The sequence below is a fragment of the Hemitrygon akajei genome, chromosome 22, assembly GCF_048418815.1.
Source record: "Hemitrygon akajei chromosome 22, sHemAka1.3, whole genome shotgun sequence".
NCBI classification, from domain to species: domain Eukaryota; kingdom Metazoa; phylum Chordata; class Chondrichthyes; order Myliobatiformes; family Dasyatidae; genus Hemitrygon; species Hemitrygon akajei.
The window spans coordinates 9,720,060-9,742,276 of NC_133145.1; the positions used below are offsets into that span (position 1 = coordinate 9,720,060).

General features: G+C 43.5%; 1 protein-coding gene across 1 annotated transcript in view; it reads right to left on the reverse strand.

Moving 5' to 3' along the window:
- Positions 1–314: 314 nt before the first annotated feature.
- Positions 315–22,217, reverse strand: part of pkd1b (polycystic kidney disease 1b) — a 192,884-nt gene continuing 170,981 nt past the window's right edge. The window contains exons 37-40 of the mRNA XM_073026674.1: positions 18,602–18,889; positions 10,603–10,737; positions 8,953–9,267; positions 315–3,033 (exon numbers count right to left, since the gene is read on the reverse strand). Coding sequence (XP_072882775.1) covers positions 2,308–3,033; positions 8,953–9,267; positions 10,603–10,737; positions 18,602–18,889 — 1,464 coding nt within the window. The 3' untranslated portion in view covers positions 315–2,307. The remainder of the gene's footprint in view (positions 3,034–8,952; positions 9,268–10,602; positions 10,738–18,601; positions 18,890–22,217) is intronic.

Consider the following 22,217-nt stretch of genomic DNA (forward strand, 5'->3'; position numbering starts at 1 on the left):
AGCAAGATATTGATAGGATAGTGTAGATGACCTAAATGCTGATCCTTAAACAATGTGTGATGAGGTTTCCTGTGAGTATTCAATTAAGCTCATAAGTTGCAGCAACCATGAAAAAAGATGCAATCTGTTTCATGGCATGTTCTGTGACTAATACTTCTGCCATGCTAAGGTGAACATTGCGATGGCTGGGTTAATTTTCCTATGGATGTGATTTCACCTGAACATGGTTACTAACACAATCTACTGTGGGAAAATCACTCGGAAAAAAAGGTTCAAATGGATCAGATTTATAAGCTTGTATAATAAGTGTTTATTTGATGGTGTTTGACACAAAGTAGTTTGCTGCTCAGTTCCTGTAGTCATGTTCAATAGTAAATATCATATAATGCAAAAATCTTTCACAGTAAGTGATCATATCCATTCTCCTACTTCCTGCTGACCACTCTAAAACCTGCATTATGGGTTTATTTCAAAGCAACATATGGAGCTTTTGCAGAAACAAAATTAACACTCCTCCAATGGTCCCAATAACTTAATCCCATTTGTATCTTGCCTGTACATAAGCCTTCAGACTCTGTTGTTTTATAAGCCTAGGCTGTTGCCTCTATCAGTTTAAGACTAATTATCTCCTGTTCTGGTGATATGTTCAAAGATTAAAGATTATCTTTATTTGTCACATATACATGTAAACATGCAGTGAAATTCATCGTTTGTGTTAAATCAAATCAGTGATAATTGTGTTGAGCAGCCTCCAGTGCCAACATAACCTGCCCAAAACTCACTCACCCTTAACCGTACATCTTTGGAATGTAGGCGGAAACTCACGAGGTCAAGGGGAGAATGTATGAACTCCTTACAGGCAACGGCAGGAATTGAATCCCAATCGGTGATCACTGGCTGGTGCAGGAAAGTGATGCATTAACCACCATGCCGCTGTTATAAATTGGTAATATTAATGAGATACAAGCTATGTTGACTAAACTATGTTGGGAATCTCTAATAAACATTATATCCTATTTATAACTATTGCAGCTTTTGTACAAGCAGCTTCAAGCTCAGCAGACTATCCTTTCTGATTTTTAATGTTAACTCCTAATGAATACATGAAATATTGGCTCATTAAACTAATATTCCATTCCTTTCACTGACATCTTCAAACAATTTAACTGAGCACTGTAAAGCAAACTGTATTGCTTCCATTGGTTTATTTAACTAAGAGCAAGATTTTATCTTGTTTCTAGAAGGGGTTGGTGAGCAAATATTCTACAGCGTCTCCCACTGCCATTCCCATTTTATCATTGCTTTTGTAGAGGCTGAAGGTTTACAATGCGAGGGGCCTACAATGGAACAGGTTCTTCAACAGGATCTGTCAACAGTGATTTCCCATCAGGCAGAAGCAGAACAGCAGCTGATGTAAAGGATGGATGGGCCTAGAAGGTTAGCTGTGCTCCTCTGCCTGGTGTCCCTCCAGCTTGAGACATCCTTTGCGCACATCCATTTCACTTACCTGCAAGGTAGCAAGTGGCCAAAGCCTAGGTATTTTATGCATGTAGGAAGTAAGGCAATAGCAATGGAGAGGCCTGGAAACCAACATCTTATGGGACAAAAATGGACTTGAGCCCCTTTCACATCCACTCTGCCTGCCACTTTTCTAAAGACTCAGTTTAAAATTGATTTAAAAAGTCATTCCTGTAGTGATTTCAATAAACTGGTTCTACCTCTGGTACCAGGACCAGAACACTACCCCAGTGGAATTCTTATTCAGTTTTTTTGACATAATTTGACCCTCGTACTGAATCCTACCAGGATTAAAACCCATCATGTAGACTTTCTTTCAGAGTCTGAGTATTGCCCACTTTAGGTCATTAGCATTCTTGATCTCCAATTATTATTTATTGTACTTGTATATATAGCCTTTCTACTGATTTTCTAACAAGGTGAAGACTGGTTAATCCATTATGGACCCCTATTTTGTTATGCATCTTACTAATAGAAAGGTCCTGCAAGAAACATGTAAAAATGCTCCTTTGCTCAGACACCCACTCAAACATACTTTCAAATCATGATATAATCATATTTAAATCAACAACTTAAAACAACTGCAATCCTACCATTTCATTATTGCCATTGTCAACTTCATATAAGATGACTACCCCTGGATCACTAAACATAATGAAGCATTCTCTCTTCTATGCAGAATAAACTACTAATTGAGCCTTGCTTTAATCAATGAAGCACTGGTCATAAACAGTGTCATTGAATGTCTTTAAACATTCAGTAGAGCATCCTTATGGTTTCCATGTGTAATCATGGATGGTTTCCCTCTGCACTTTCAGTGTGCCATGCTCTCCTCATTACTGGGGCCAGCTGCCTATCAAGTCCTCGATCCTGGCCTTCCTCACTTCTGGGCCGGGCCTTTGAAACCAGCCCTGAGCATGCCAGTGACCTCTGGTTGACGCCCGCTGACAGTGGTAGTCCAAACTGCCAGACTTTTTGCCTAGAGGCATCAGCAGGCTTACATTCACCTTGTAGGTCCCTATGACCTGATGCCACCACTTCTGCACAAGCTGGACCTTTGCTTGGCTGGTGGCTGGAGATTGCTGATTTGGAGGTTGCACTATATGTTCTGGGCTGAAGGAGCTGCATGCTTGGTAGAGGAATAATTCTCTTCTCAGCATTGTTTTTCCCTCTCGTGCACTGTCCCCTCTTCTTCTTATTCATTCTGTCCTGTAATTTCTCCAGATCGGTTTCAATACGATACAAGTCGTCGGTGACTTTATTGACACGGTCAAACTGATCAAGGAGACTATTGATGGTCGGCAGCAGTCGATCCAGATAGGTCTGAACACCATGTGCCTCTGTGCTCGGACTCTCGGCAAGGTTCATCTCCTCAGATTGCACCGAGCCAGATGAAATGGTGCATTCGGAACAGTGGGACTCGGTACCAGCAGATGGGAGCCGGGAAAATCTGGAAGTTTGGGTATTGCCTGTTGGCAGGGACTCCATCCCTTCAAACTTCACTTTGTGACGGAACTACAATAAAATTAAGGAAATGTCACTGAGAGCAATGATTAAATGAGACAACATTTCCATTTTGATGTTTAACTGCTGTGCAGAATGTGGCTAGTTGAAGGAGCTGAAAGGTTTGTTGGAGCGATTAATTCCCATACAAGTCGAACCACTGGTCCAGCATTCTGTGCACTGACAGGTTTTGAATCTGTACTAATTAACTAATTGAAACTGAGCTCTAACATTAATTAACATTTGTACTGATCAATAGCTAATTAACCTACCAGTGCAACTTTTGCAATATCAGTTTACAGTGTTTCCTATTTACAGAAATTCAGTTTACAGACAGTTCGCAGAACCCTTATAGGACCCTTATAGGAGTGTCTATACTCAAAAAGACCAATTTGCCTGCTCAGCAGGTGTTCAGGGGCAATTTTTGTGGTTTGGATGTTCTGTGGTCCGGTACCAATCAGGTGAGAGTTCAACATATATTTGTTTCTGATGCTGATTGAACAAGTACCACCTTCTTCTTTTGGGTCCTATTCCAGAGAGCTGGAATAAATAAAACCCAGTGTTGGAAATGTCAACCTTGATTTTGATTTCTTAATTTATTTGCTTTATCCTTCATAACTAAATGTATCCGCATGCCTAAGGAATGAGTTTAGTTTAGCAGTTTTCTGACCAGAAGCACAGGTTGATTCTGCTTTATAATTAAGCTGAAGGAGTCTGACACAAGTACATTCACAGGGTTTTAGACTACAAGATCACTATAGCTCCTGCGAGATCAGGGAATTTTACTATTGACATGCATATAGATTGGGAGAATGTGGGAGTTAGGATGAAAGGGAGCATAAGAACATAAGAAATAGGAGTAGGCCATCCGGCCAATCGAGCCTGCCCCACCATTCAATAAGATCATGGCTGACCTGTCTGTAAGCTCGGCTCCACCTACCTGCCTTTTCCCCATAACCCTTAATTCCCCTACTATGTTAAAACCTAACTGTATCTTAAATATATTTAGTGAGGAAACCTCAACTGCTTCCCTGGGCAGAGAATTCCACAGGTTTACCACTCTCTGGGAAAAACAGTTTCTCCTCAACTCCACTCTAAATCTTCTCTCCTGAATCTTGAGGCAATGTCCCCTAGTTCTAGTCTCACCTACCAATGGAAACAACTTTCCTACTTCTATTTTATCTATCCCTTTCAAAATTTTGTATGTTTCTATAAGATCCCCTCTCATTCTTCTAAACTCCAGAGAGTACAGTCCCAGGCGACTCAATCTCTCCTCATAGGTTAACCCCTTCATCCCTGGAATCAACCTGGTGAACCTCCTCTGCACTGCCTCCAAAGCCAGTATATCCTTCCTCAAGTATGGAGACCAGAACTGCACACAGTACTCCTGGTGCAGCCTCACCAGTACCCTGTATAGTTGCAGCATGACCTCCCTACTCTTGAATTCAATCCCTCTAGCAATGAAGACCAACATTCCATTTGCCTTCTTATAACCTGTTGTACCTACAAGCCAACCTTTAGTGATTCATGCACAAACACTCCCAAGTCCCTCTGCACAACAGCATGCTGCAATCTTTCACAATTTAAATAATAATCTGTTCTCTATTATTCCTTCCAAAGTGGATGATCTCGCATTTACCAACATTGTATTCCATCTACCAGACCTTGGCCCACTCACTTAACCTATCTATATCCCTCTGTAGACTCCCCCACATCCTCTGTACAATTTGCTTTTCCACTCAGTTTAATGTCATCAGCAAATTTTGCTACACTACACTCAGTACCCTCTTCCAAAATCATCAATGTAAATGGTAAACAGCTGCGGCCCCAGCACCGACCCCTGCGGCACCCCACTCACCACTGACTGTCAACCAGAGAAACACCCATTTATACCAATTCTCTGCCTTCTATTGGTTAACCAATCCATTATCCATACCAATACACTTCCTGACTCTATGCAACCGTATCTTATTTATAAGTCTCTTGCACAGCACCTTATCGAACGCTTTCTGAAAATCCAAGTATACGACATCCACCTGTTCCCTCTATCCACTGCACTCAATTTGCCCTCAAAGAACTCCAGTAAGTTTGTCAAACAGGACCTGCCCTTTCTGAAATCATGCTGTGTCTGTCTAATGGAGCCACTCCTTTCTAAATGTTTCTCTGTTTCTTCCTTAATAGATAGATAGATAGATAGATAGATAGATAGATAGATAGATAGATAGATACTTTATTCATCCCCATGGGGAAATTCAACATTTTTCCAATGTCCCATACACTTATTGTATCAAAAACTAATTACATACAATACTTAACTCAGTATAAATATGATATGCATCTAAAATCACCCTCTCAAAAAAAAAGCATTAATAAATAGCTTTTAAAAAGTTCTTAAATAGTTTACTAAAATACATTGAATGGTAACTTAAGCTCAGTCATAACCCCGGCACTTTAACATATCTTTCCCCTGGCGGTTGAATTGTAAAGCCGAATGGCATTGGTGAGTAATGATCTCTTCATCCTGTCTGAGGAGCATTGCATCGATAGCAACCTGCCGCTGAAGCTGCTTCTCTGTCTCTGGATGGTGCTATGCAGTGGATGTTCAGGGTTTTCCATGATTGACCGTAGCCTACTCAGCGCCCTTCGCTCTGCTACCGATGTCATACTCTCCAGTTCTGTGCCCACGACAGAGCCCGCCTTCCTTACCAGCTTATTAAGACGTGAGGCGTCCCTCTTCTTAATGCTGCCTCCCCAACACGCCACCACAAAGAAGAGGGCGCTCTCCACAACTGACCTATAGAACATCTTCAGCATCTCACTACAAACATTGAATGATGCCAACCTTCTAAGGAAGTACATTCGACTCTGTGCCTTCCTGCACAAGGCATCTGTGTTGGCAGTCCAGTCTAGCTTCTCGTCTAACTGCACTCCCAGATACTTGTAGGTCTTAACCTGCTCCACACATTCTCCATTAATGATCCTTGGCTCCATATGAGGCCTAGATCTCCTAAAGTCCACCACCATCTCCTTGGTCTTAGTGATATTGAGACGCAGGTAGTTTGAGTTGCACCATATCACAAAGTCCTGTATCAGTTTCCTATACTCTTCCTCCTGTCCATTCCTGACACACCCCACTATGGCCGTGTCATCAGCGAACTTCTGCACATGGCAGCTTCAAGCATTTTCCCGACTACAGATGTTAAGCTAACTGGCCTATTGTTGCCCGTCTTTTGCCTATATCCTTTTTAAAAAGTGGCGTGACATTTGCTGTCTTCCAATCCGCCGGGACCTGCCCAGAGTCTAGAGAGTTTTAGTAAATGATTACCAACGCGTCTACTATAACCTCTGCCAATTTATTCAGCAGCCTGCAATGCATCCCATCAGGACCAGGGGACTTATCTACCTTCAGGCCCTCTAGTTTGCTCATCACTATCTCTTTAGTGACAGTGATTTTATCGAGGTCCTCACCTTCCATTTCATCAATAACATCCTTCTTTGGCATATTAGACATGTCCTCCACCGTGAAGACCGGCACAAAATAGCCCTTCAATGCCTCAGCCATTTCCTTATCACCCGATATCAATTTCCCCTTCTCCTCTTCCAAGGGATCTACGTTGACTTTAGCCACCCTTTTCCACTTTATATATTTATAAAAACTTTTGCTATCTATTTTTATATTTTGTGCTAATTTGAGCAGGAGGGTTGGAGAGAGTGGATGGATGACAAATGGGAAATAATACAACTTCAGGTCAGAGACTAGCAAGATTGGAGCAAGAAGGAGAAGCAGGAAGCTGAGATACAGAGAATGACATGAGCCAAGAAGGACTGAGGACAGGGAGAGATGCCAGCAGTTGGAGGAGGGTGTAGTGATGAAAATCAGACAGGAGAAGGAGACCTGATCTCTGACATGGACAGTGTGAGGTGAGATTTGAAGAAAATGAAGGGGAGACTGTAAACCACAAACATGAGAAAGTCTGCATACTGCTGGAAATCCAAAGCAACACACACAAAATGCTGGAGGAACTCAGCAGGCCAGGCAGCATCTATGGAAACGAGTGCAGTCAACGTTTTGGGTCAAGATCCTTCTTCAGGACTGAGAGGGAAAGGTGGAAGTGCCTGAATTATACAGTGGGGGGTAGGGGGGAGGGAAGGAGGCGGGGCTGGAAGGTGAAAGGTGATGGGGGAGACTAGCTAGTGAGGGACAAGTGTGGAGCAGCAGATGGTAGCGGATGGTGGTGAGCTCACAGAATGAATGAATGAATCATCTACAGCACCCAGAACATTTATGTTGACCAGCTATAACTCATCCTTGCCCAAAATAGTTCCAAAGACAAATTTCCCAGGCATACACACATTAAGAATGTGAGAAATGGAAGCAAGAGCAGGCCAGGCCATTCAGTGCCATGTGCCAGTTCAGCAATTCAAGAGAATCATGGTTGATGTTATGAAAATCAAAATAACGTCGATACTAAAAGTTGGAAATAAAATCAGAAAATGCCAGTACTTCTGGAAAATGGAACAGTATTAAAATTTAATTTGGAGACCCATCTTTGCTACTTCATAGCGAATCCTTCATTTTGAAATTGTGATCCTGGTTCTACACATCCCAGCCAGGGGAAACCTCATCCCAACATCTACCCTCTCAAGAATGTTGTATATTTCAAAGAGATGATTTGTCTAAATTCCAGAGGGTGTAGATCTTGTCAGATTAATCTTCGTGATAGGGAAAGCTCCTAATGTAGGAATTAAATTTGCCAACAACACTACATTGGCCTTACCTCAAACAATAACGAGGTGGCCTACAGGGAAGCAGTCATCAATCTGACACAGTGCTGTTAAGTAAACAACCTCATCTCACTGTCACAAAAACAAAGCAGCTGGTTGTGGACTACAGGAGGAATGGAGACCTCTATTGACATTAATGGATCTGGGGTTGAGAGGGTAAACAGCTTCAAGTTCCTCGGCATCCACATCACCAAGGACCTCACGTGGTCTGTACACACCAGCTGCGTGGTGAGAAAGGCACAACAGTGCCTCATTCACCTCAGACATTTGAGATTAAGGAAGTTTGGTATGGCCCCCCAAATCCCAAGAACTTTCTACAGGGGCACAATTGAGAGCATCCTGACTGGCTGCATCGCTGCCTGGTATAGGAACTGTACCTCCCTTAATCACGAGACTCTGCAGAGAATGGTGCGGACAGCCCAGCGCATCTGTAGTTGTGATTCAGGATATTTACATGGATAGGTGTGAAAAAAGGGCCCGTAGGATCATTGGGGACCCAAACCATCTCAACCACAATCTATTCCAGCTGCTACCATCCAGGAAATTGTATCGCAGCATAAAAGTCAGGACCAGCAGGCTCCGGGACACCTTCTTCCACCAGGCCATCAGACTGATTTGAGTATACTCTATATTACATTGACTGTTCTATTTATTATAAATTACTATGATTGCACATTGCACATTTAGACGAAGATGCAATGTAAAGATTTTTACTCCTTATGTATGTGAAGGATGTAAGAAATGAAGTCAATTCAGTTCAGCCTAGTGAACCTACAATGCACTACCTTCCTATAAAACATTTCAGATGCAGTCTCACCAGGGGTCCATCTCTTTTCAGTATTTGGTCTTTAGTCTTGTATTCAAACCCACGTGCATTTAAGGTCAAATTATCGTATGTCAGCTTAACTGCTTGCTGGCTTGAACATGTACAACGATACTTGTGGTCTATTGAACAGCAATGACTTTCAATCTTTCACCCTTTAAACAAATACTTTGCATTCCCACTAAAGTGAATGGCTGAACATTTTTTCACTTTATATTTCATTGCATATGCCATCAGCCATTCACTGAACCAGATTGGCAGAGTGACACTTTTAAAACTCCAGTGCAACTGACATGGTGGCCCTGACTAAATTCTACATTTACCTCCTTCGCTTTAGTTAGTCCAATCCAGAGTTTAAACCTTTTAATGAAGAACTCAATCATCTCATAATCTTGTGGCTCAATGGCAGGACGATACATTTCTGCTCGGACATGCCTGTAATTCTGGATGATGATGGCGCTGAAGAGGTTCCTTGTAATCCACACCAGACACAGCAGATAGCTGGCGAAGTAGACCGAGGCGGTGAAGGGAAATTTGCGAAGTGCATGCTGCAATGCCACTGCTCCTCGGGAGAAGGCAACCAAAGATAGCACGGTGTGTTTGAATGTTCTAAAGTCTTCCAGAGTTGGAGAGAATATCTGCAGGAAACACCAGCGAAAGAGAGTTGGAGTCATTCCTTCTAGCAGAATTACATAAGAGATTACACCAGGACTCAACCCAACCTGTCAATACTTTCTGCAATTCTCCATTGTGTGGGGATTCTGTTTCTGAGGAGACAACTGTAGGCATGCTCCTATGGTGGGCTTTTCCTGCCACCTTAACTCTCACTGCATCTTCCTAACCATGTTTCTGAGTAAGTTATGTGGTTCCCTTCTGCTGAAGTGTGTATAACTGCTCTGGGCAGTATGCCCTTAAAAGCTGATACTCTTTGAATGCTGAGTGACAATGTTAGGAGATGTATGGAAGTCAGGAAACTCGCTTATCTCTTTTAACATTTATTTCAGGGTGTAAACCAATCAAAACAGAATTTGATCAGTTGCATAGATGTTTTTCAAGGGGTCTAACTAGCCATTAGCTTAAATGTGGCCGCATTTCAGTGTACCAAAAATAAGTACAATCCTATTTCGAGCACTAGTGGCCCAAACTGTGGTCCCTTTGTGACTCCTGTCCTAACTGTGGCTCTCACCTGTCACCTCTCTGGCATCCTGACCTTTGTCCTCTGGTCTTGCAGCATGGATTCAACCCTCACTTGAGGTTCTCGTGCTTTGTGTCCTGACTCTGGTGCTGTGTACTGGAAGCCCTGACCCTCTGCCACACTTGTCCTGTGTTGTGCATCTTGCTAGTTTTCAGCATCACATTTCCTCCTTCATTCACAGATGGTGGAAGTCACTGTAATTACCAGCAATTATTGCCCATTCCTAATTAGCTCTAAACTGCAAATGCAGTGAATAACTAACCTCTCTGATAGGTCTGAACTCACTACAAGCCAGGCTTGACAAGGATGACAGATTTTGAGAAAGTCTGTAGATGCTGGAGGAACTCAAATGGTCAGACAGCATTTATGGAAAAGACATTTCAGTTCAAGACCCTTCTTCAGGAATGGAAAGGAAGGGGGAAGATGCCTGAATAAAAAGGTAGGTGGAGGGGAAAGAGGCTAGCTGGAAGGTGATAGGTGAATCCAGGTGGGTGAGAAAGGTCAAGGGCAGAAGAAGAAAGAATCGGAGAGGAGAGTGGACAATTGGAGGAAGGGAAGGGGAAGGGGACGGGGGGGGGGGGGGAAGTGATCAGCAGGTAAGAAGAAGTGAAAGGTCAGAGTGACAGGTTTCCTTCTCTCACTGGCTTCTGTGGTTTGAAATTCAGCTCAAATCGTCACTTGGATAAAATTCCGAAGGAAACCCAAATGCCAAAGAGCATCCAACCGTAACTGGCTGCTACTACTCGTTTATTGTACTGTACAAGGTCCCAATACCCACCATGTAACCACACTGTGCATAGGCCAGAACAAGCAGGAAGAAGACTAAGGTGGCCACTGTCAGCTCTTGGAACGTATACTGGAAAGTTTTCCCGAACACACACCACCTTCGGAAAAAACGAAGCTGTCCTACGATCTAAAGGAAGGAAGAATATATTTAGCACCTTCTTCCAGCTCTTGACAAAGTAAGGCTAAAACTTTCCTTGGCTTTAAGAACTGAAATGAGAAGCTTCTTCACTGGGTAATCTTTGGAATTCTCTGCCCAGGCGGTATGGGGAGGCTGTCACTAAGTATACTCTGGAGGGAGTGGAATAGCATTTTAAATATATAATGGAACCAAGGAAAATTATGTCCATACAGGAAGGTGGCACTGAGATAAAGGATCAGTTACCATCATACAGAATAGTGGAGGAAGCTTCCATATTTTACATTCATCTTCCACAGTATTCCAAATCATATTATCCAAATTATAAATGCTTTGAAGACCAGTCACCGTCCTAGGATTTACTGCAGCAAAGATGCACAAGCAGCCATTTTTATATATAAAACAGAATAGTCCTTCAGCCAATCTCATCCTTACTGACCGTGATGCCTATCTACATTAATCCCACTCACCCATGTTAGGTCTTTATGTCCCTACATTTTACCTATGCAAGTACCTGTCCAAACACCTTTGAAATTAAACTTTATCTATTTCCACCACCTCCTCTGGAAGCACATTCCAAATATTCACCACCCTCTGTGTGACAAAATACCCCTCAGAAATCCTTTTAATTTCTCCCCTCTCACCTTAAATTCGTGCCCTCTGGCCACTCCTGCTGGTGCTGCCCTCTAGTGTTAGTTCAGTGGAATTACAGGCTGGGCTGCAGGGAACCATCAACCTGCAAGACTTGTTGTTCAGGGTCTTGGACTAAAAATGTGCTTTTTTGTGTGACTATGTTCTTTTTTGTTCTCCCTCTCTCTATTTTGAGAGCAAAGTTTTTGCACTTTGGTCCCAGAGGAACACTGTTTCGTTCATCTATACTTATGTACAGTTTGAATGCCAATTAAAACTGATTTGATTTTTACTCCTCTGCTCTCTGGCCCATCTACACTCAGTGGCAACTTTATGAGGTACACCTGTGTTCCTGCTTGATAATGAAATATCTAATCAGCTAATCATGAGGCAGCAACCCAAGAGGGAGACATAGTCAAGAGGTTCAGTTGTTGTTCGGATCAAACATCAGAATAGGTAAGAAACACAGTCTAAATGATTTTGACTATGGAATGATCGTTGATGCCAGACAGGGAGGTTTTAAGTATATTTAAAACTGCTGATCTCCTGGGATTTTCATGCACAACAGTCTCTAGAGTTTACAGGGAAAGGTGCAAAAAGCAAAGACATCCACTGAGCAGCAGTACTGTGGGCAAAAATGTCTTGCGAATGAGAGGGGTCAGAGGGGAATGGCCAGACTGGTGCAAGCTGACAGGAAGAAGACAGTAACCTGTTACTGCAGAGGTATGCAGAATAGCATCTCTGAATGCACAACATGTTGAATCTTGATGTGGATGGGCTACAGTAACAGAAGACCATGAACATACACGCAGTGACCACTTCAGGAGGTATAACTATATAAAGTGGCCACTGAGTGAATACCCCTCAACCTCCTGTGTGTCGGCAATAATAAGCACAGTCTATCCAATCTCTGCTTATTGCTACAGCACCTGGCAACACGCTAGTGAATTTCTTCTGCACTCTCCCCATTACTACCAGCCCCTTTGTAGTGTAGATGTCAGAACTGTTCACTGTACTCCTGTCAGCATTTATTCCTTTACTTCCTCTTCCTGCCTCCTCGGGAAATGTTGTCCCTGTATTGACTAGCTTTGCATGAAGTGTTTGAATCTCTTGTGTGATCTCCTTCTTCTTGGCCCACTTTATTCCTTCACAAGATGTGGCAATGCTAGCATTTATTGTCCACCTTCATTTGCTCCTCAAGCAATGGGGCATTTGAGGAATCACATAAAGACCGGACCGGGGTGAACAGCCTGAAGAACATGAGTGAATTGTGTAGTTCTACAACAGCTTTGTGGCTACTATCCAGACTAGTTTGCCGAGTTTGTTACTCAGAGAGAGGTGGATGCCTGGTACGACAGTAGAGGCTTTAGAGGTCCATGGTCTTCTGTTGCCCTAGCCCATCCACGTCACGGTTCAACATGTTGTGTGTTCGGAGGCTTTTGAGAGGTTTAGATAGGCACATGAATATGAGGAAAATGGAGGGATATGGACATTAGGTAGGTAGGAGGGATTAGTTTATGTTTTTTAAATATATTTTTCAGCGTTGTGGGCCAAAGGGCCAGTTCCTGGCTGTACTCTTCTATGTTCTGAATTCTGCAGCTGCTGTTGGAGTTGGACTCTTGCCTCCACATCGGTATACTACTGCACTTGACTTGAACAAAGGATTCTCAGTCAAGTTGAGTTTACTGTCATGTACACAAGCACAGCAAGGTACAGGTTTCTGAAAACTCACAGGCACAGAGATGCACAGAGCACACAGAATATAAGTTATTTGTAAATTATAAAAGATAGTGAAGAATATTGTGAAGATATTAGTGCAAGAAGTAATTAATTGGTCATTGTAAATTAGGCTAGGGTTAATTCGGGGGATTGTTGGTCAGTGCGGCTCAAAGGGCAGGAAGGGCTCGATATAGGGGACTCGATAGTTAGAGGTACAGACAGGAGGTTCCGTGCTCGTGACAGAGACTCCCGGATGGTTTGTTGCCTCCCGGGTGCCAGGGCCAGGGATGTCTCTGATTGAGTGCATAGCATTCTGAAGTGGGAGGGTGATCAGCCAGATGTCATGGTACACATCGGTACCAATGACGTAGGAAAAAAGAGTGAGGAGGTCCTGAAGAGTGAGAATAGAGAGCTTGGTAGGAAGTTAAAAAGCAGAACCTCGAGGGTGGTAATCTCAGGATAGCTACCCGTGCCATGTGCCAGTGAGGGTAAGAGTAGGATGCTCTGGAGGATGAACATGTGGCTGAGGAACTGGTGTAGGGGGCAGAGTTTCAGATTTCAGGATCATTGGGACCTCTCCTGGGTCAGGTGGGACCTGTACAAGAGAGACAGGTTACATCTGAACTACAAAGGGACCAATATCCTTGCAGGGAGGTTTGTTAGAGCTACTGGGGAGGGTTTAAACTAGACTTAAACTAGATAGTGGAGCAGGGGTGAAAATGAATGATGTTAAAAGTTCCTGCAAAGTCACAAATGGAAGGTTTGTGCATGGTGGTAATAGTCTTCTGAGGTGTGTATATTTCAATGTGAGGAGTATTGTGGGGAAGGCTGACGAGCTGAGGGCATGGATTGACACGTGGAATTATGACATTGTAGCCATTAGTGTAACTGGGCTACAGGAGGGGCAGGACTGGCAGCTTAATGTTCCAGGCATGATAGAGGCAGAGGGATGAAAGGGTGGCATTGCCAGTCAGGGAAAATGTTACAGCAGTGCTCAGTGCTCAGGCAGGACAGATTAGAGGGCTTGTCTACCGAGGCCATATGGGTGGAGCTGAGAAACAGGAAAGGTATGACCACATTAATGGGGTTGTATTATAGACCACCCAATAGTCAGTGAGAATTGGAGGAGCAAATTTGCAGAGATAGCAGACAACTGCAGGAAACATAAAGTTGTGATAGTAGGGGAATTTAATTTTCTACATATTGATTGGGACTCACATACTGTTAAATGTCTAGATGGGTTAGAGTTTGTAAAATATATCCAGGGAAGTTTCTTAAATCAATATATAGAGGTACCAACTAGAGAGGATGCAATATTAGATCTCCTATTAGGAAACAAGTTAGGACAGGTGATGGAAGTGTGTGTAGGGGAACACTTTGGTTCGCAGTGATCACAACACCATTAGTTTCAACTTGATCATGGATAAAGATAGATCTGGTCCTCGGGCTGAAGTTCTAAACTGCAGAAAGGCCAAATTTGAAGAAATGAGAAAGGATCTAAAAAGAGTGGATTGGGACAGGTTGTTCTCTGGCAAGGATGTCATTGGTAAGTGGGAGGCCTTCAAAGGAGAAAATTTGAGAGTGCAGAGTTTGTATGTTCCTATCAGGATTAAAGGCAAAGTGAAGAAGAATAAGGAACCTGGGTCTTCAAGGGATATTGGAACTCTGATAACGAAGAAGAGAGAGATGTATAACATGTATAGGCAACAGGGAGCAAATGAGGTGTTTGAGGAGTATAAAAAGTGCAAAAAGATACTTAAGAAAGAAATCAGGAGGGCTAGAAGAAGACATGAGGTTGCTTTGGCAGTCAGGGTGAAGGATAATCCTAAGAGCTTCTACAGGTATATTAAGAGCAAAAGGATAGTAAGGGATAAAATTAGTCCTCTTGAAGATCACAGTGGTCGGCTATGTATGGAACCAAAAGAAATGGGGGAGATCTTAAATGGGTTTTTTTGCATCTGTATTTACTAAGGAAACTGGCACAGAGTCTACGGAAATAAGGCAAACAGGTAGTGAGGTCGTGGAACCTATACAGATTGAAGAGGAGCAGGTGCTTGCTGTCTTGAGGCAAATCAGAGTAGATAAATCCCCAGGACCTGACAGGGTATTCCCTTGGACCTTGAAGGAGACTAGTGTTGAAATTGCAGGGGCCCTGGCAGATATATTTAAAATGTCGGTATCTATGGGTGAGGTGCCGGAGGATTGGGGGATAACTCATATTATTCTGTTGTTTAAAAAAAGGCTCTAAAAGTAATCCTGGAAATTATAGGCTGGTAAGTTTGATGTCAGTAGTAGGTAAATTATTGGAAGGAGTACTAAGAGATAGGATCTCCAAGTATTTGGATAGGCAGGGACTTATTAGGGAGAGTCAACATGGCTTTGTGCATGGTAGGTCATGTTTAACCAAACTATTTGAGTTTTTTGTGGAGGTTACCAGGAAAGTTGTTGAAGGGAAGGCAGTGGATGTTGTATACATGGACTTCAGTAAGGCCTTTGACAAGGTCCCGCATGGGAGGTTAGTTAGGAAGATTCAGTTGCTAGGTATACATGATGAGGTAGTAAATTGGATTAGACATTGGTTCAATGGGAGAAGTCAGAGAGTGGTAGTGGAGGATTGCTTCTCTGAGTGGAGGAGTGACTAGTGGTGTGCCACAAGGATCAGTGCAGGGTCCATAGTTATTTGGCATCTATATCAATGATCTGGATGAAAATGTGGTAAATTGGATCAGCAAATTTGCTGATGATACAAAGATTGGAGGTGTAGTGGACAGTGAGGAAGGCTTTCAAAGCTTGCAGAGGGATTTGGACTGGCTGGAAAAATGGGCTGAAAAATGGCAGATGGAGTTTAATACAGACAAGCGTGAGGTATTGCACTTTGGAAGGACAAACCAAGGTAGAACATACAAGGTAAATGGTAGGACACTGAGGAGTGCAGCAGAACAGTGGGATCTGGGAATACAGATACAAAATTCCCTTAAAATGGCATCACAGGTAGATAGGGTCGTAAAGAGAGCTTTTGGTACATTGGCCTTTATAAATCAGAGTATTGAGTATAAGAGTTGGAATGTTATGGTGAGGTTGTATAAGACATTGATGAGGCTGAATTTGGAGTATTGTGTGCAGTTTTGGTCACCAAATTACAGGAAGGATATTAATAAGGTTGAAAGAGTGCAGAGAAGGTTTACAAGGATGTTGCTGGGACTTGAGAAACTGAGTTACAGAGAAAGGTTGAATAGGTTAGGACTTTATTCCCTGGAGCATAGAAGAATGAGGGGAGATTTGATAGAGGTATATAAAATGATGATGGGTATAGATAGAGTGAATGCAAGCAGGCTTTTTCCACTGAGGCCAGGGGAGAAAACAAAAACCAGAGGACATGGGTTAAGGGTCAAGGGGGAAAAGTTTAAACATGGGGGGGGGGACTTCTTCACACAGAGAGTAGAGGGAGTGTGGAATGAGCTGCCAGATGAAATGGTAAATGCGGGCTCACTTTTAACATTTAAGAAAAACTTGGACAGGTACATGGATGAGAGGTGTATGGAGGGATATGGGCCAGGTGCAGGTCAGTGGGACTAGGCAGAAAAATGGTTTGGCACAGCCAAGAAGATCCAAAAGGCCTGTTTCTGTGCTGTAATGGTCTATGGTTCTAAGGTCCTTTTCTGGGCTGTATTTAAATAAATTAATAAGTCTATGGTAGTTTAAGAGATGACCTGTAGAGTTTCATTGCTAAGGTAGGATCAGGATTGTACTTCTTGCATCTTTTAGCTCTGTTCTGTGCATCATGGAGGTGATGAGCAGCTCAGCAGCCCCTTGTAGCTCTGTTGCATAGATTGGCTGCACTTACCTCTTGCTGGCCAGACTGAGACTGAGATCCCATGGGGGAAAGACTTGCTATACTAGAGCAGTTTTGTCCGATACAACAAAACTGCCAATTTCACCTTCATTCACACAGTTCTTTTCAAGGAGTGTGTAAATAAAGACTTCACTAAAATTTTCACACTACAAATTTCAGCTTTCTATTTGGTGCAGCTGGTAGAGCCTCTGCCACACAATGCTGAATATCCTGACCTTGTGTGCTGTTTGTGTGGCGTCTGAATGTTCCCTCTGTAATAATATGGGTTTACACCTGGTGCTCCAGTTTCTTCCCTCATCCACTGGGCATCACGTTAGTGTGACACTATTACAGCTTGGGGCATCAGATTTTGGAGTTTAGTTCTGATGTCATCTGTAAGGAGACCGTGGAATGCATGGGTTTCCTCCAGGTGCTCCAGTTACTTCTCACAGTCCAAAGACGCACTGGTTAGTAGGTTCTAATCCTTGCAAGTGGAACAATTGCTACACCTACCCCTACACCTCCTCCTTCCCTACTATTCAGGGCCCCAAACAGTCCTTCTATGTGAGGCAACAGTTCACCTGTGAGTCTGTTGGGGTCATCTACTGTATCCAGTGCTCCCGGTGCAGACTCCTGTATATTGGTGAGACTGTTTCGCCAAAGAAGCCAGAGATCTGGCCAGAGAAAGCAGGATCTCCGGGTGGTCACCCATTCCCATTCCAACATGTAAGTCCATGGCCTCCTCGACAGCCAAAATGAGACCACAATCAGGCTGGCGGAGCAACAACCTATATTCCATTTGGGTAGCCTTCAACCTGATGGCATGAACGTCCATTTCTCAAACTTCTGGTAATACCCCCCCTTCACTATTCCCCAATCCAGCTTTCCTCTTTCACATCTCCCTACCTGCCTCTGGTGCTCATCCTCCTTCCCTTTCTTCCATGGTCTTCTGTCCTCTCCGATCCGATTCAATTCATCTCCAGCCCTTTATGTCTTTCACCAATCAACTTCCCAGATCTTTACTGCACCTCCTCCCCCTCTCCCAGTTTCACCTCTCACCTACCACCTTGTACATTTCCTCCCCTCCCCCCACCTTCTTACTCAAATTTCTCCTCTCTCCTTCCAGTCCAGATGAAGGGTCTCGACCTGAAACTACGACTGTTAACTCCCTTCCATAGATGCTGCCTGGCCTGCTGAGTTTTTCCAGTATTTTGTGTGTGTTGTTTGGTTAGTACATTAATTGGTTATTGTAAATTGTTTCGTGATCAGGCTAGGGTGAACTGGGGTTTGCTGGACAGCATGCCTCGATGGGCCGGATGGACCTATTCTACACTGTATCTCAATAAGTCAATCCCAAAGACATGCAGGTTGGTGAGTTAACTGGCCATTCTTAGTTTCCCCAGTGTGTAGGTGAAGAGATGTGGAGGAAGGTTGGTGGGAATATGGGGAGAGTAAAGGTGGTTTGTGTAGAACTATTGTAGAGAGAGCACAGACTCGATGGGTTGAGCAACGTGTTTCCTTGCTGTATAACTCTATAACTTTAGAAAATGAGCAGAGGATTGGATAAATCGTTCAATGATCTAACACGGTCCAAAGGGCCAAATAGCCTCAGGCAGTAATTTTCTAGTCCTTGTCATGTCTTGCTCTGACAGATTCACTCAGTTGCTGACCTACCTTCAGGGTGAGAACAGTGAGCAGCAAAGCTGCAAAGCCAGTGGCTGTCTCAGACAGCAGGGCAACGCGGGAGAAGCTGACAAATGCCCAGCGGTTCCTCTTGTGATGGTCGAGCTGCATGTCAGCCAGTCTGAGGCGGCTGAAGTGGAAGATGGGAATGAGGATGGAGAGGAGGATGATGAGCAGCTGGAGGTACTTCTGTCTCTCTTTGAAATAAGAGAGACCCGCTCTACGCATGGCAACAGCTTCAGTGCAGAGGAAGACAAAGCTGAAGAGGAGAAGCAGCACCTGGACGGGAAAGACAAAAGTCATTTTGCTAACAACATGAACTGTCATCAACCTACGTCAGAGCTGAGCTCAGATCCGTGTGCAAAGAGACTCGATGGCAGTACAGATTTGAACTCGGCATGCTGGAGGATCTCAGCAGGTCAGGAAGCACCTATGTTGGCAATAAACACCTTTGGAAGGACTGCTTATTTCCCACCATAGAACTTGCTGAGTTCCTCCAGCATTTTCCTCATATTACTCAAGATTTTCAGCATCTGCAGCCTCTTGTGTAAACAAGTTCAGAACGACCTGATTGGAACCTGCAATTCTAGTGCGGATGAAAACTTAGAGCACAGTTTTCTGAACAGCTTCTTTCTTCATTCTCAGAACACTGTACCATTTCTTCCAGAACTCCAACATGCTTACCAGACCACATCATCTCTCCTTGGGCCCTTGGTGAGATGGGACCAAAAAAAAACTGGAGCAGTCAACCAAGAACTAAGTGAATGCAATTTTTAAATTATGTCTGTTCTTTGCACTACTATTTTTAAATGTAATTATTTAATATACATTTATATACTTAGTGTGATTCATTTATTTACAATTTTTTCTATATTATCATGTGTTACATTTTACTGCTGCCACTAAAAACAAATTTCATGACATATGTCATTGAAATTAAACCTGATTCTGAGTAGGAAGTGGCAGAGTGTTCAGAGTGACTGAAGCGTAAAGAGGGCTCAGCCGAGGAACGTGAAATAACTAAAGTTCGTGTCTAACAGTTAGGAAATACAAGGCAACTGGAAATTAACACAAGCAACTGGGTTCCTCCCTCTTTTTGGTGCACACGTCATCTCACATGAGCACACACTTGCCAATCTCCCAAAAGAAATTTGTGGAATTCCATTAAAAGCAGCAATATACTGTTTGTCCAGGGTTATGTGCTAAAACAGGCCATCAGACCATCATTGTTGTGCTGCTCCCTTGGAGAAAGGTCAGAACCTGCAGGACCTCTATCCCTGGGAGGCACAGAACAGTTGACTGGACTAGAGATGCCAAGGAAGGGAGTGGAAATATGGGGAGAGGGAGATGGCAATCCCATGTGTTGAATGGCACTCGTTTCCATCTGTCTGTTCTGATGAAATCCAATGCCCTGAGTGACAGCCTATTACTGTGGGGCCTGGGTTGATCAAAGGGCTTTGACTTCCGCAAGGCCATGATTTGTAGCAGAACACTACACTAGGAGGAGGAGGGAGTATGTGTGACTGGTAGGTGCTGTGGGCAAAGATTTAACGTCATAATTCTATCTCCTTTACAATAGCATTGGAGAGAGATAGGAAACAGACAAATTATAAATGCATTTAATTGGAGTAAGGGAATTTTGAGGCTAACAGGCAGGAAATTGGAAACTTAAATTGGAAACAGATGTTCTCAGGGAAAAGTACAGAAGAAATGTGGTAAATGTTCAGGGAATATTTGTGTGGAGTTCTGCATAGGTACGTTCCAATGAGACAGGGAAGTTATTGTAGGGTACAGGAACTGTGCTGTACAAAGGCTGTAATAAATCTAGTCAAGAAGAAAAGAAAAGCTTACAAAAGGTTCAGAGAGCAAGGTAATGTTAGAGATCTAGAAGATTATAAGGCTAACAGAAAGGAGCTTAAGAAGGAAATTAGGAGAGCAGAAGGGGCCATGGGAAGGCCTTGGTGGGCAGGATTAATGAAAACCCCAAGGCATTCTACAAGTAGAATGAGAGGTGACCTGATAGAGGTGTACAAGATGATGAGAGGCATTGATCGTGTGGATAGTCAGAGGCTTTTTCCCAGGGCTGAAATGGTTGCCACAAGAGGACTCAGGTTTAAAGTGTTGGGGAGTAGGTACAGAGGAGATGTCAGGGGTAAGTTTTTTACTCACAGAATGGTGAGTGCGTGGAATGGGCTGCCGGCAATGGTGGTGGAGGCAGATACGATAGGGTCTTTTAAGAGACTTTTGGATAGGTACATGGAGCTTAGAAAAATAGAGGGCTATGGGTAAGCCTATTAATTTCTGAGGTTGGGACATGTTCGGCACAACTTTGTGGGCCGAAGGGCCTGTATTGTGTTGCAGGTTTTTCTGTGTTTCTCTGTTTCTATGTCACAGGACAGGCCCTTTAACTGATGGCACATTGCTGATCCGTGCATGGTATGCCCTATGTTTGGTCTGAATGAACAGCAGAGGTAGTAGGTTGCATCCAAAAGCACCTGTTCCCACTGGACGTGTGCACTGTAGGACCTGTGAATTTGTGAACAGTAAGACTGACACCAGGGCATTGGGCAGAAATCCACTGATCATTCGATAATTCTAAAAGGTTTTTTTCAGTCATCCAAGAAAGAGAATGGTGTCATCGGAGACACTGCCTTCCTCAGACAGCAGAGGAGAGTCATCGAGGTACTCGCTCAATACCATGCAGTAGGGCATGAGTACATCGTCTCTGACCCTGACGAAACGGTGCCACCATAGAGCTATCTTTGACAGAACAAGAAGCTGCCAGTAACATCAAATACATAATGAGAGAGGGGGTGTTTGAACTAACATAACATCAATTGTGGTGTCCCACAAGGATCGGTTCTGGGACTTCTACTTTTCGTGATTTTTATTAACGACCTGGATGTGGGGGTAGAAGGGCGGGTTGGCAAGTGATTTTTATTAACGACCTGGATGTGGGGGTAGAAGGGCGGGTTGGCAAGTTTGCAGATGACACAATGGTTGGTGGTGTTGTAGATAGAGTAGAGGATTGTCGAAGATTGCAGAGAGACAATGATAGGTTGCAGAAGTGGGCTGAGAAGTGGCAGATGGAGTTCAACCCGGAGAAGTGTGAGGTGGTACACTTTGGAAGGACAAACTCCAAGGCGGAGTACAAAGTAAATGGCAGGATACTTGGGAGTGTGGAGGAGCAGAGGGATCTGGAGGTACATGTCCACAGATCCCTGAAAGTTGCCTAACAGGTAGATAGGTTAATTAAGAAATCTTATGGAGTGTTAGCTTTCATAAGACGAGGGATAGAGTTTAAGAGACGCGATGTAATGATGCAGCTCTATAAAACTCCGGTTAGTCCACACTTGGAGTACTGTGTCCAGTTCTGGTCGCCTCACTATAGGACGGATGTGGAAACATTGGAAAGGGTACAGAGGAGATTTACCAGGATGCTGCCTGGTTTAGAGAGTATGGATTATGATCAGAGATTAAGGGAGCTAGGGCTTTACCCTCTGGAGAGAAGGAGGATGAGAGGAGACATGATAGAGGTATACAAGATATTAAGAGGAATAGACAGAGTGGACAGCCAGCGCCTCTTCCCCAGGACACCACTGCTCAG